Here is a 13,735-nt window from a genome sequence, read left to right as displayed (position 1 = left end):
TCAACACATGATTTTAAAGGCAGGAAAGAGTGAAAGACCAAAATACTGACAAAAACAACTCCACAGAACCTAGCTGCCATAAGGGGGCGATTGCATCGTTTAACAATTTTTGTTCTGGAATCGGATGGTAGTTCAAACTTCAAAGCAAGTTGCAAGTCAGCAGTTAGCTTACAATTTACAACTTCAGAATAAAATTTTACCGAAATAAGTTGTTGGAATCTTGAAATTATCATTGAACAGACTACGGATCGATAATTTGATATTCTGCTACTCGCATTGAATTTTTTCATTCTTAATTTCACCCTTGTTTTATGAATACTTCTTCGGAGAGCGATCCGCGCACCACTTGTGGAATCGAGCAGCTTGTGAATCCGTGATTATTAAGACGGAGTACAGTACTCGTAGTTCATTTTAAGTGTTATTCGGTTCTTTTGTATCAGCTTTGATTTATTCCCAAATGGCCGGGCCAGTCGCGGACCAGCAACGCCAGATTGCGGCGCTGACTGAACTTCAGAACATTAAACAGAAATTTGAGAATGTAAGTTAGTGAGTACCCTGTGCTCGTTGGCGGACCAGCGACGTGGTTTCGTCCTTCCTCAGCAATAGAAATAGTCAATGAGTACTTTCTGATCCCCTGACTTGCATACTTATCATGATCGCCGAATTAGGATATGACACTGCTGACGGATTCCATCCAGAAATTGCAAGCGGTCCAGCAACATTTTCTAGCTTCACAGGAGACTACAAAGCAGCTGGAACAGATAGGAAACGGGGAGGAACTGCTCGTCCCTTTATGTGATGGGGTAATTAGAATAGACTTAGACTTAGCTGTTAAGTGTTAAAACACTTGAGCTGTCTAGGCAGTTAAATAATTAGTTAGGTATTTCTATCGAATAACCCGTGTGATTTGCTTTTTAGCTCCTAGTACGAGGTAAAACGGTGGATTGTGGAACTAACCTTGTAGATATTGGCGCTGGATACTTTGTGGAAATGGTATGGTGCAACTGGGAACGAGGTTAGATTCGAAAAGTGTAATTTCTGATTCACATTTTTTGTTTCAGAGTCATGAAAAATGTAGAGAACACTTTAAGCGGCGTATTGAGTTCATCAATGTGCAGTTGACTAACCTCCAGAAACTCGGACAAGAAAAGCTTATGAATCGTCAACGTAAGTTCCCTGTTTTGGCTTTGTGTTTTTTAAAAAGAATACCATTTTTGATAGTGCGTGCTTGTTTTGATGTGTTTCTTTACTTACTTGCTGTACATGTACTTATATGTATGGTGGTAGATACTATTTTTATTAGTTAGGCATTGAAAAGTAAGAAAATTTACTTGTAATAGCAAGCTCATAAGCGAAGTTATTGCAGTTTTACTTATTTCTACCATAAGATGAGGCAGTTTCGTTTTAACGAGGACGAGTGCATACACTACAAAATTGATTTACAATTATATTTGCTTTAATAGGGTGCACATGGTGCATTACGAAGTTTATATTATGGTCTTTGCTGTCGGTTCGGCAGCGGAAACTTCTTAAACAGACTTTTTCATAAAATTTATCATAGTTGCCTTCTAGTCACGGCTATAATAATACCTGGTGTTTTCGTAATTTGATAAGCTAGATAATTATGATTGATGTGATGTTGCGAAATTGGGAATACTTCGTAATTTAGCATAACATTCTTGCAGTTAAAAAATTTAGGAAATCTGGCGTGGCGGTTTAATTCGTGATTGATGGTTATACTTATGGTGTCTTCTGTCAGAATGCATTTTCAGTAAATAATAAATAAGTATTCCTTTTAATCAGATGTCACGTGTCTCAGCTAATAAATTGATAAAAGTCGAAAAACAGACGCTCTTATAATTTCCTGCATTAACCGTATTTTTTAGATGTCATGGAAGCAATGCAGAAGCAGATGGCCCAGATGCGGTTAAATATGCCCAAACCAACGGCACCATCAAGATAACTGTTACTCCTACTACATCACTGATCTGCTATGGGATGACAGAATTTAGTTGATTATAATTTGTTTCCTGCTTTCAGTTTTTGTTTGTTTGTTTTTCTTAGTAAGGTTTTTAGTTTCTGGTACGAAAACATGAATTATTGCAAGGTAACGGGAAAATTCGTAATTACGTCATGTACTTCGGTGTCGTACCACTGGTACCGTGGTACGTACTGGAATTAAACCGGAAAACATCTTGGCAACCGCAGTTTTGAACACGAAAGGGAAGACGGATGACGCTTACGGGTTTCACAATGGAACATGTTTTCTTACGTTAGTGAGAAAAATCATTTTGCTGTAAGCTCTGGAATTTCTTTTTCACAAGAATACACGACAAGTTCTACACTAAACGTCTACAACTAATTTTCTTCATGCATCTAATATCAATATGCCAGAGTCCGTGTTCTTGAGCTTTTCGAGAACACATATTTGCGAAGCACACCTGATCCTTTTGCGTTGATATCAAACACTGCAGCTTTTGTTCATTATCGATAATTTATTTTGCGATGGTTTGTCAGGTGGAATACGAGCATAAAAGCGGAATATCTGCTAAGTGCTAATGAGTACAGTATGTTACCACAATGCCCGCCACGCCCAGAAAGGTAAACAACTAAAAACATGTTCTGCAATCTGTAAAAAGGTTTTTGAAGACAGGCAGTTTGAAAAGAAACAACAACAAAATCAGTTAAAGCGTATCATTCTCTTAACGGTTGTAGTGATAGCAAATGTTAAAGTATTGTGTTCACAATCAATTAATATTAATTTAAGGAAGTAACTGCATAAGGAATGTTTATACTCGTATGGTAACGAATTTACAAGTAAGTATACTCATTAATGGTTTTGGGATGTACTATAGATTAAATTAGAGTTTATTTAGGAAAGATTTTGTAAGATAGCCAGCCACTCAAAGCGCTATTTTATTTTTTTGATACTTAGAAAATGTTTACACACAAAATACTCTACTTCTGTTATGTGAGCCGTAATTTACCGCCCCTTTTATACTACTTACGTCCATAAGCAGTAGAGTGCAGACTGCAGACTGCAAACATCAGTACCATGGCCTACCGCTATGACATCACTTCGCTGCAAAAAGACTGTATAATGAGTGCATATCAATGAACTGTCTGCCGAGTGCCGATTTTAAAGAACAGCTGCGGTTTTGCAGTCCAGAATGGATAATTTATTTTGTTATTAATTTGAATTTGTATTTCGTTTCAATAGATTTTAATATTTCTCAGTTTTATTTTCTGCACATGATGACTGCGTTTGCAATAACAGTGTTCCTCGCACTTCAAGTGAATGTTTCTCGTTTGCAGTGTGAAGAGCCGTCATAACGCTTTGTGTGTGGCTTGCTAGTTGCTGCGTCAGAACGACGTCAGGACAGGACACTTGGCTATGGACGCGCATCCAGATCGGTTTACGCAGGCTGACTGGGATGCGCTGTGTGAACCCTATTTGACAACGGAGCCACGCCAGATTAAGCCAGAATTCTGGCTGCGTGTGCTGGATGATCTGACGTCGGATCGTGTGGTTCGGTCAGGAGGAGCCAGCAACACGGACGAGCCAGCTCGCTCTTGTCCAGACGAGTTGCACTCCGAAGAGACCAGCGCAACCAGCGCTGCGTCACAACCTAGTTCCCGAACGGATGTTTCCCAGCAACTATGCGGGGGAGGCCTGCGATACGGATTTGAATCTGCACGAAGAACATATTTTGTAAGAAGTTTTTGTGCGAGTGTTTGTTTGTTGCCTACTGTGCAGCATGATGAAACGTCTGCTGACTCATTCGTCACGTGGTTTTGTTTTGTTTTGTTTAGGACCACTGTTCGGATCCGCTTTTTAAGGTTAGCCACAATTTATGCTTTTTTAAAATCGAATTTCGAAAGTTCTAAGACTTGCATGTGTTCCGTTTGCTTTAAAATCGGAACTCTAAAAAATACTAGTACAGATTTCAAGTTTTCGCAAGTCAGTTTGTTGTGATACTGTAGTGTACACTTTTACACAAGATTCTGTGTTTAGGCTGCAGCTGGAAATTTTATATTTTTTACTTTTTAGTTTAGAAAAGATTGAGGAACACTTTTGGTCTTTGGAACACTGAGCTTGATTAAGGATGAAAATTTTGTATCTTCTATGTGAATTAAAAACTTGAGGAAGTTTTGCAAAATACATAGTGTAGAAATACAGAACAGCAGTTTTTAATCATTAATGAGTTAATTCTTGTAGAATAATGTCAGCCTGTCGCGATACCCGAAGCGCCTGAATTGCGAATTTAATTCCGATTATAAATGCAAGGATGGCCCCTTTGCTGTGATATCCACCGCTCGTAGCGTTCCGCTCCATGGCCTGTGTGGTCGCTGTGGAACTGTCGGAGATCATCTGGTAATAAACCGTAAATCCGTAATATTACGCTTTTTCCGCTTATATTTTACCTGTCTTTTTTTATATAATGGCGACTAACACAGCTGATTGTTGACGTAGTTATCTGTTTGACGTCACGGATTTGCATATGTTTGTATCGTGGTTGTTTGTTAAGGCCTGTTGGACTATGGAACCGGTTTTTTGCAGATGATCCTGTGTCTAGGCTGCTGTGATTCGTACCATGCGTTTTGCGCTCACGTTCCGGAAAAGCTTGTACCGCGTTTGACGTCATGGTATTGTCACCGGTGTGCGCAATGTTCTCTTTGTGGAGGTAAGGAACTGTCACAATTTAATCTGACGAGACCGAACCAAAACTATGAATGATTTTGTTTTTTCTTAACGATTCTGGTTACTTGTACAGACCAGCATCGCAGAATAATATAATAATGTATGATTGATTAGTGCGTGTGAGTGCAGTAGTCAGCGGCACATTACTGTACTACAAAAGACGTACCTGAAGTAAGATTTTCGGTTTTGCACCTCCCAGCATGTACGTGAATTCATTGCAGCAAGAATTTTGAAAAGGTAAATTTTGGTGTATTGTGAAAAACCTTATTCTATTCTTAAAACTTCTGAAAACGTCCTTTTATCACAGTAATATTAGGTACACTGCTTGCAGTTAACCCTTCAGAAATGTTGTCGAAAACATCGCAAGGACGGACACAGCGAAACAAAGAAAATTTTTCAAAAACGATCTTTAATAAACTGCACAGTAACCTGCTTCAGTTTCTTTCCGTTTTCTCAGTTTTTTTGTCGAAACTTAAATTCTTGTTTCCTTGAATAGTTTATATAACCAAGTACGCAGCTGACCTTCGGTGGGTCCTCTGTATTTTGCGTTGTGTGCTCCTGCCGACAGTTTTCGTTTTTCTGTAGGTTAAGAAGTTTATAATTGTCATCTAAAATCGCTTATTTTATAACGCGGTTTTTTATCTTGACCTTCTTGCTATGTGTGCTATAATATTTGTTTAAACAATTACAGCGGTTTGACATCTGATTAAAAAGGTGGACATGTGAAGATGTTATTTCTTTGCAGGCGCGGAATACAGTGGGAAACAGTTTACGAATGACGTGATTGAAACCTGCTTCCGATGTCATCGGCAGTTCCACCTTTATTGCAATAATAATACAAATTTTTGTGTGCTGTTCCGGAATAGCACGAATGAGTTTAAAGTAAGTATGGAAATAAAGGAGGAAGCATAAAGTTTTAATATGAACATATAAAGCAGTATTTTTAACTAGTGGAAGTATTTCACCAGGGATTCAATATCCATCTTCACTAATAGGGATTGTTTCAGGTTTGCAATGGCTGTTTTACAAATGCAGCTTGCCAGGTGTGTCACCAGTTTGTGTACAACGCGGACTTATGTCGAGATTTCTGTAGCGGCACTAAGGAGGTTTGCGTGGTTTGCCGAAACAGAAGGGAACGTGACTATTGCAAAAACTGCTGTGATATCCCTGATCTCAGGAAGTCGGTATGCAGTTACTGCGGCGATACGTATCATACAACTTGTGGACCGCCAGGTACGTAAGGTCAACTGTGGTAAAATAATCGTTAAAATGAAATACGAAATTTATAGTAACGCTGGGAAGTGTGAGGAATAGGCATACATCATCGCTTTGGTTTGATTAACTTGGTTTATGTATTCGTTAACATATTCAGTATAAGTATTCACATTAATTTTAAAGAGCATGATGGAGATTCAAACTGTATTTTTAGGTCAACATATTGCAAAAGCATTTGTCTGTTTCAATTGTATGAGCAGTCGACAGATCTCTCCACATGTTCTATGGACCAGGATACATGGCCAGAGCGTTGTGGATAAAGTGATAAAATATGTCATGTTATTGATGAACTGGGAACTGTCATGCCGGAATGATGATTCGCCGCTGTTGACTAGCCAAGGCGATCGGAATATGCAGAAACGGGCATTGGGCGAGGTGAACAGCGAGGAAGATTTGGGAATAAGTTTGCCGAGTGATGCCGAGGAAGAGCCTAATAGGTTTGACATGCAGGATGAAACCAGAGCGATTATTAAGCTGTTTGTTTCAAACCGGTTTTCCGCCAATCCTATGGATGAGTTCTTTGATCAGCCTAGTCCAGACAGTGGAATTCCTAGAAGCAGCAGTGGTGGTAGGTATCATTTCTGGAATTTTAAATGTTAAAATTCTGGAAAAAAATTGATGTTGATACGTAATTATGTAATCGCATCGAGAATCATTTTTAATGGAGTTATGGTACTAAATTTGGATTGTTTATTCATTCAAGAATTTTTTTGAATGAGACTCCAGCCATTAACATCAGGCAGCCATTGACGTTGGGTTGCTTTTACCAAAGTCGTAGAAATTTGTAATCGTAACTCATAATTTCTTCTGTTGTAGCTAGTTCACCAGATGGATCGTTCGTGCGGGAGTTGAACTTTGCCTTTCCCGATAGTTTTGCTGCGCTGTGTGAGAAAGGTGCGCAATTTTTGCTTAGAGTTTTCATTATGTCCTTCTAAGAATGCAGTTTCATTTTTTAGGCAGCGTGCGGCAGTTGTCAGTATGCATTGGAAGCGGATTGTATGGTCGACCACATGCCAGTGATGTCAAACCTGTGGCGTTGACTGATCAATCTGAGCCTAGTGTTCAGCGAGGGAAACACCAGAATACCGAATTATGGTACAGTAATCGTGTCTGCTAATTGTAAAATTGTTATTTTGTATGTACTCGTACATCATGAAAAAGCTAATGTTCGAACTTAGGACAAAATAACTTTTTGTAGTATTTACTCGCGTCTGGTGCGAGATCTTGTGATTCTGAGGAACGATCGAGATGCTTGTGGCAATGCAAATGCATTCGTACGGCGTTTGACAGAAATCGCCGCTCTGCCGTCCATTTCCATGGAATCTCGGTGTGCGCTTCAGGAGTATTGCTCAGAGTTGACCCAGTGGATGCCGTCCACATTAAATGTAAGCAGTAAAATTTCGTAAAGCGGCTAACTGTATGCCACTGAAGGCGCCATAGCAGCAAATCGAGCTCGGATGCAAAAAACATTTTACTTTTTACTTTCGGGTCGGGGTTATCCGATACCGCATCACAACAACGACGCTGTTAATTTTTTCGTGCACCCATATTTTTCTGTTAATTTTTTCGAATTCTTTTTAATTATTTTGACAGCGATTAATATTTGATTCATTAATAGTGTGTAAAATGGAATAGAAAATGGAAATGAATGCATTCTTGTTTCTAAACGTATAAATTTGTTTTAGTGTAATGCAAACCTCCAGAAACCCCTTCCCGAGTGGCTGAGCATTACGCCGCTTTCCCGGATATACGACCGGACGAGTTCGAGTATGATTTCGCCAGTTCTTGGTGACCGCACTGTGGTAGACTGTCGAGTCTGCCATTTCTGCTGTGTGGCGGGAGATGATCAGAAGGGTGCCGGTGGCCGGCTAATTTCCATGGGATTTGATTTATGGGCGCATGTCGGTTGTCTTTCCTTCTTCGCGACGCGGCATTTATTTTGGGACTACGCCATTTTTAAAGTAAGTCTTATAATCGTTGTATTTTTAATATGGATGTATAAATTTGCTTGTTAGTATTTCTCAGATAAATTTTTCTATAGTGACGTGTTTTTGTTTTCATGTTTGTTAATAGTCTCTTCGTTTTTAAGGTATCCCATAGCCATGTATGCTTGTGTGACATCACGAGTGATACTGTCTGTATCTGTAGCTGGAAAGCCTGGATACCGGGAGGTTTTGGAGAAGAGAATGTGCGAGCTGTCCTCTCCGGTTTGGAATGATTGGCTGTCTCCATCCGAAATGCCCAAATTCGTACCATTTGAACTGCGCAATTGAAGAGCAGTGCATTGTTCTACCTTCTGAAGGGGTAAGAATGGAAAACCGATATGTGCTGAATGTTCATGTGCCACTAGTGAATGAACTTTAGTTTTGGCTCAGCAGCCTCTAGGTGTCTATCTTTTTTGTTTAGGTGCTGTGTCCTTTGCACAAAACCAGCACCAGTCACCTGCTCCTCCGCAATGGTTCTTTCCCTTCGCGTAAAGATAATGACTTGCCCATTTATTGTCGCACCTCTTGGTCTGATGTGCATATGCTGTCTTCCACCGATTGGTCTGCCATGCCGAAAGGAGAAGTATGTGTTTATTTTGGAGGCACTGTCGTCAGATCACTGGGGCGTCTTGTGAGGGGATGGGATCTGTCCGAGTCTGTGATACCTTGCGGATACAGGTAGCGAATCAACAGTATGATTAAACTTTTGATAGGTATCTCTTTGTTGATGGAAGAAGTGTAGAGTTTTTTGTTTGCATTTTGGATACAGTGGTTTTGGTTTCCATTAATGTGCCATATTATTTCTTGTTTCATGTCTTCCCGTTTTAATCCATTGTTTGTTTGATTTAGTGGCCGCAAGTGGTATTGGAGCACTGTGAATCCAATGGGGATCACACAATACCGATTTTTCATAGTGGATATTGAATCTAGCGATGAGCTGAAGGCGAGATTATGCTCCATTTTAGAAGTGACCCGTCTGCCTGGTATGTGTGGAATCTGAACAATAAATGCATTCAGCCTACAGCATATGAATTGCAATAAGTGGACTTGTGTTCTTAGCGTGGATCCCTAGCGAAGAACCTAATGACGACCCCGAAGTGCCCGCCAAACCCGAAGAAACCCTGCCTAATGAAAATGTGACCGAAGCCAGAGTATTACCAGAATGTAAGCCAGAAGAATTACCCGAATGTAAAGCCGAAGAACAGCGGACCACTGTAATGGAGACCGACACTGCTGCTGCGGCAGTACCATGCGGTTGGTGTTTGTAGTCTGTTAATTTTAGTATTTTGTTATTAGGTCCATGCTGTGTGCATGGGAAAACACGGGCGTTGGCTGCGTGCACGAGTTCGGGAACGGGCGTTTGCTGCTTGCACGGGAAGTCAGCACGGGTGTTTAATGCGTGCACGAATTTCTGACTTGTACCGGTTTGCAGTGACTACAACTCTAGGTATATGCCATTAAATTTGGATAGCTATCAATTATTTGTAGGTGAGCCATCAAAACTCAGATTTCAGGAGTTATGTTTCCAAGCCAGACTTTTGTCAATCCTCCCGGCGGCATGGCCAGGATGGAATCGTGTAATTTTCATGGCATATACAGCATTAAAAATTTAAAAAGGAAATTTAAAACGTTTGCAGCGCTTTATCTCAAAGAATTTGCGAAATAAAAAAATCCCGTACAAGCAGTCCGCGCCCGTGCTTACTCTTGCACGCAGCCGGAATGTAATTATTACAGTTATCGAGCGCCTCGAATTACCCTATTTCTGTAGATGTCGGTGTTCCAAGTGTTAGCCCGGAAGCAAAGCCTGTCGACGGGGCATCAGTTGTGATACCAGAAATATCTCTTGTATCTGATGGAGGCCCGATTGCAGATGTGGACTCTACGCATGAAAGACGCTCGTTGAGTCCGGAAATCTCCTTAAGGCCATCGTGGGATGTGTCATCGATGAAAGGTTAGCCCGTGAAGCATAATTTTTCCATTGTTTGTCTCTGATACTGTCTGGTATATTGGTTTGTATAAAGTGCAAAATGATTGCCCTTTCAGGAATTTTACCTTTTGTTGCTCCTCCCGAAGAGCAGCCACGCTTGTCGCCGACAACCGACTCGGATGTTTCCAGTGCCAAATGGCGCCCGTTACCACCGATATCAACCATCATACCGAAGAAGAACTATGAGGTTGAACGACTAGGTTCTGATTTATCTAAAATGAACCAGTCACTGCTCGTATTCCATTATGCCCACTTGTCGACGTCGTCGGACGTGTTAAGACATCGCGCTTCTATGCGACGCAGTCGGAATGTTCAGCAGGAGAATGTTCGTATCCAGGTGAAGGACGATGTGAACAAGAATGGCTTTACGCGGAAACCTATCCAGCTGCCGCGTTCTCGAGAATTCCCTGCGGCTGACGTTACTGCACTACCGGCTGCCGACCCACAGAAAAATTCTAGTTTGATCAATGGAATGCGTGGGCTGGGAAACAGTTGTTCCGGAAAGCCAGTGCCACGCGGGGTGAACCAGTGGGACACTGCACTTGTCAGTCCGAATATGCCAAAAAAGCGTAGCTTTGCTGACAGCTGTGAAAGTCCGAGCAACAGCCTACCGGTTGCTGGAAACGGCTTGTGTATAAAAAAGCAACGCGCCGTTATTATTAAACGTAAGTATTGGTACTCACAATCAGGCTTTTCTTTGAAATATCAGGCGTTAATAACATATAAATAGAATTAGTCAAAACCATCACAATTTGCTTTATTGTCAACGTGAGCATTTTTCGCGCAGCATGGTGTTATATTATTTTTATACGAGATAATTGCACAATACATCGTGGCATAGTTATTTTTTGTACGAAAAAATTGTGTAAATATTGCAAAAGCAATGGAATCTTAAAAACAAGCAATTTGTAGATCCGAAGAGTGCGAACGCTGTCAAAGCAGGCGATGCGACACAACCTGGTTGTGGGACGAAGTCCTTGATATCACTCAACCCAAAATCGAATGCGCCTAAAATCCGTAAGTATTTAGATGTTTGAATCTCTTTTCGGATATTTTAAACATACTTGTTATTTCTGATCACAAGTTTTGATTGTTTAAAGTTTAGCTATACGTTTGTTACCGTTAGGTTCCGTTCTTATGACTGAAGGTGGTGTCAAACCGACGAAAGTGAAAAAGCAAGTGCATTTCGCAGCGACGCATGAAGAGCGCGTTGTGGAATCGAGCGGTTTTGGAGGTACAAATTTTGCTGTGTACGACTTTGTATTCATTTTGAAAAAAAGTTTTTTTGAATTTAATGGTGTAGGTCCTTATGATGGGACTTGTTATCCAAGTGATCCTGCATTATGCTTGATGCCACCCGTGGAAGACCCTGATCCGAATCACTACCTGTTCGGCACCGCAAAAACCCGAGCACGAGAGGAAGTGTGTAGAAGCCGCCAGAAACAAATTAGGGAACTGCGTGATTACCTGGAACACCGGGATAACTCGAAAATCTCAAAAGTGCCTTCTAGATTATCTATTCTCATGGGAGATGACGGATACTTTGCTGTGTCTCCTTCCCCAATAGGTGCGATTTTTAAACGCATTTTCTGAAAAAAACAACTGAGCACACAGTAGCATTCAGCTGCATCTCTTTTTTATTTTGTATCGTAGATCTCATTCAACATTTGTATTCCCGTTTGCAAAATGCCCGAAATTCCCGTGGCTTGCGGTATGAACACCGCACTGCCGCGGCTACCGCACCGTCCTCCCTGGAATTCCTCGGTCTCACGCATCCGACTGTGCAGTTTCTCCTGGAACAGCTGCCCCCACCTCACAATGCTCCTAGTCCATACCGTCGCAAATATTTTGCCCGTGAACAGGTGAAAACCCGCAGCAGAGGCGACATTGTGATGCCTTTTATCACACCCGAACCTCCGCTGGCAACATGCCCGACTTGCCCGTTACCGGCTAGTTGCTTTGTTGTAACCAGGTAAATAAAATGTGTATCCAGTTAAAAATAGCGGTTCTCGTGATTTATGGATCAGACCACTGAATCAGTTTCTTGACTATTTCTTTCCAGTGGCCGAACGTTTTTGAAAACGAACGTCCAGTGTCGGCAGGTTTTATTCAGATGGTCGATGCCGTACGGACAGAAAGACGTGGCCGTAAGCTGTATTTTCCCGGAGTTTTGTTAAGTTTACGGTTTGCTTGTTTGTTCATGGGCTTTTTGGTGCATAGAAATTGGATAAACTGGTAAGAGTTGCCTCCGGTGTATATGTTGAGAAAGAAAAGTTTCCCGGATTCTGTGCCGGAATACGTCAGACAAGCCGGGTATGAGTATCGTTTTTTGCTGTTCTAGTTAACTTTGTTTCAAACTGCGTAAGATCATTTTTGTCACTTGTTTTGATGGTGTTTGCTGTTTCAGCCTACAGCTGTGTTGATATATGTCGTCCACCCGTTGAATCCCGTTGTGACGTTAGCGTTTATTTCTACAAAAAAGTAAGTAAGGTAGAGAGATTTTCTGTTGATTTATGAATTGTAAGTTAATAAGCAATGTATGGAGAAGATAAACCCATAATGTAGAAGAAAGCGGGGAATTGGAAACTTTAGCGTCAGTGAAGTGCTGCAGTACAACTGTTTGCTTCGCGTAACTGTGTGGTATTTTATTGTTCGCTTCATTTTTCCAGTTTGTCTGTGGCATCCGAAATCCGCTACAATCCGGACAGATCTTCTCGCACTATTGAATCACGGTTATACCTTTCAGATTTCCGTTGTGTGAAACACAATCGCAAAGACTAGGTGATAATTTGCGGTTGTTGTTGAATTGCTTTCGTTAATTTTTTCGCTGTGATTATTTTTGCTTTTGTTCCTGTACATTTTGTACTGCCGAAAAGTTTTTTTCCGCGATGCCTTTTTTATAATTGCTCACTTTTATGGAGAAACTTTTGGTTTAGTTGTTGGGTGAAAATAATGGCGCTTCTGCTTGAAAGCCAGGAAAGACAAACGGTTTTTATCGCATAACTTTTAGCACAGCGCTGTTGTAATACTTGTACAGTTGTACTACTAACGATCGACATAGAAAAATTAGCAAAGAATTCTAAAATGTGGAAACAACTAGGAAAATATTTTCCTGAGATTATCACATGCAGCAGAAACAATGTCATGGAGAGTAGTAAGTACAAGATATCCCACGTCGCTAGCATTTTGTTAACAAACTGCTGTTGATAAAACCGACCGGTCTCCAGTGACCCTCCAGCGTGTAACAATTGTACTGTAGTGTTGCTAAATTGCCAGTAAAAAACATAATACAATTCAAAATATAAAAAATGACGTGCAAAGACACGATGCAGTCAGAAAAATATATGTACTTAACTACATATACTTTATCTATTATCTATCTATACTTTTATGTACTTTGTAGTATATTTTTCTGAATGCATAGTGTCTTTGCTTTATGTTTTGAATTGGTGAACGCATCAAGGCTTCTTCCTATCAAGGAATGCATTTTAAAAGACATTCTCCTGAGAAAAATACACGATTAACTATACGTTTTTGCCTCAAAAAACGTTTATGCAAATTTTGTGCACGTTTGCTCGTAATAGCGGTACGAGTAATCTTGTTCACACATTGAAACTGTCGCAGGTTTTAGTATTAGGGCCTGTATAATTAGTAATATTAATTACTGCTACAAAATATTAGGAAGTGCCAGCATAACAACCGGAAACCATACGAGAGCGTCTTTGCGAGGAAATGTGTTATATTTGCCGCTGATGATTAACATTAATCCGGTAGATGGAACAGCAT

General features: G+C 40.6%; 2 protein-coding genes across 3 annotated transcripts; both read left to right on the top strand.

The window, feature by feature from the left end:
• The first annotated feature begins 161 nt into the window (after nt 1-161).
• LOC129602597 (prefoldin subunit 5-like) lies at nt 162-2,202 on the top strand. The gene is made up of 5 exons (XM_055501660.1): nt 162-538; nt 669-803; nt 919-993; nt 1,062-1,167; nt 1,887-2,202. Exons 1-5 carry the CDS (start codon nt 458-460, stop codon nt 1,961-1,963), a joined length of 474 nt encoding a protein of 157 aa, XP_055357635.1. The 5' UTR covers nt 162-457; the 3' UTR covers nt 1,964-2,202.
• A 70-nt stretch (nt 2,203-2,272) lies between these two features.
• Nucleotides 2,273-12,983, top strand: LOC129602596 (uncharacterized). Of its 2 annotated transcripts, XM_055501659.1 has the most exons (26): nt 2,273-2,601; nt 3,316-3,712; nt 3,814-3,840; nt 4,220-4,375; nt 4,562-4,685; nt 5,448-5,584; nt 5,710-5,935; nt 6,132-6,545; nt 6,794-6,871; nt 6,934-7,072; nt 7,176-7,362; nt 7,663-7,938; nt 8,126-8,281; nt 8,384-8,640; nt 8,812-8,945; nt 9,022-9,216; nt 9,731-9,913; nt 10,006-10,614; nt 10,862-10,966; nt 11,076-11,183; nt 11,253-11,516; nt 11,603-11,921; nt 12,012-12,096; nt 12,170-12,262; nt 12,357-12,430; nt 12,619-12,983. In XM_055501659.1, exons 2-26 carry the CDS (start codon nt 3,395-3,397, stop codon nt 12,728-12,730), a joined length of 4,776 nt encoding a protein of 1,591 aa, XP_055357634.1. In that variant the 5' UTR covers nt 2,273-2,601; nt 3,316-3,394; the 3' UTR covers nt 12,731-12,983. The 2 variants fall into 2 exon arrangements, with proteins under 2 accessions (XP_055357634.1, XP_055357633.1); XM_055501658.1 differs by lacking the exon at nt 2,273-2,601 and having other exon boundaries at nt 3,141-3,712.
• Nucleotides 12,984-13,735: the final 752 nt, after the last annotated feature.

This window comes from Paramacrobiotus metropolitanus, unplaced genomic scaffold (genome assembly GCF_019649055.1).
Source record: "Paramacrobiotus metropolitanus isolate TYO unplaced genomic scaffold, Prichtersi_v1.0 Parri_scaffold0000004, whole genome shotgun sequence".
Classification (NCBI taxonomy): Eukaryota; Metazoa; Tardigrada; class Eutardigrada; order Parachela; family Macrobiotidae; genus Paramacrobiotus; species Paramacrobiotus metropolitanus.
The sequence above is the reverse complement of the archived record's forward strand: the minus strand, read 5'-3'. Positions and strand labels throughout refer to the sequence as shown.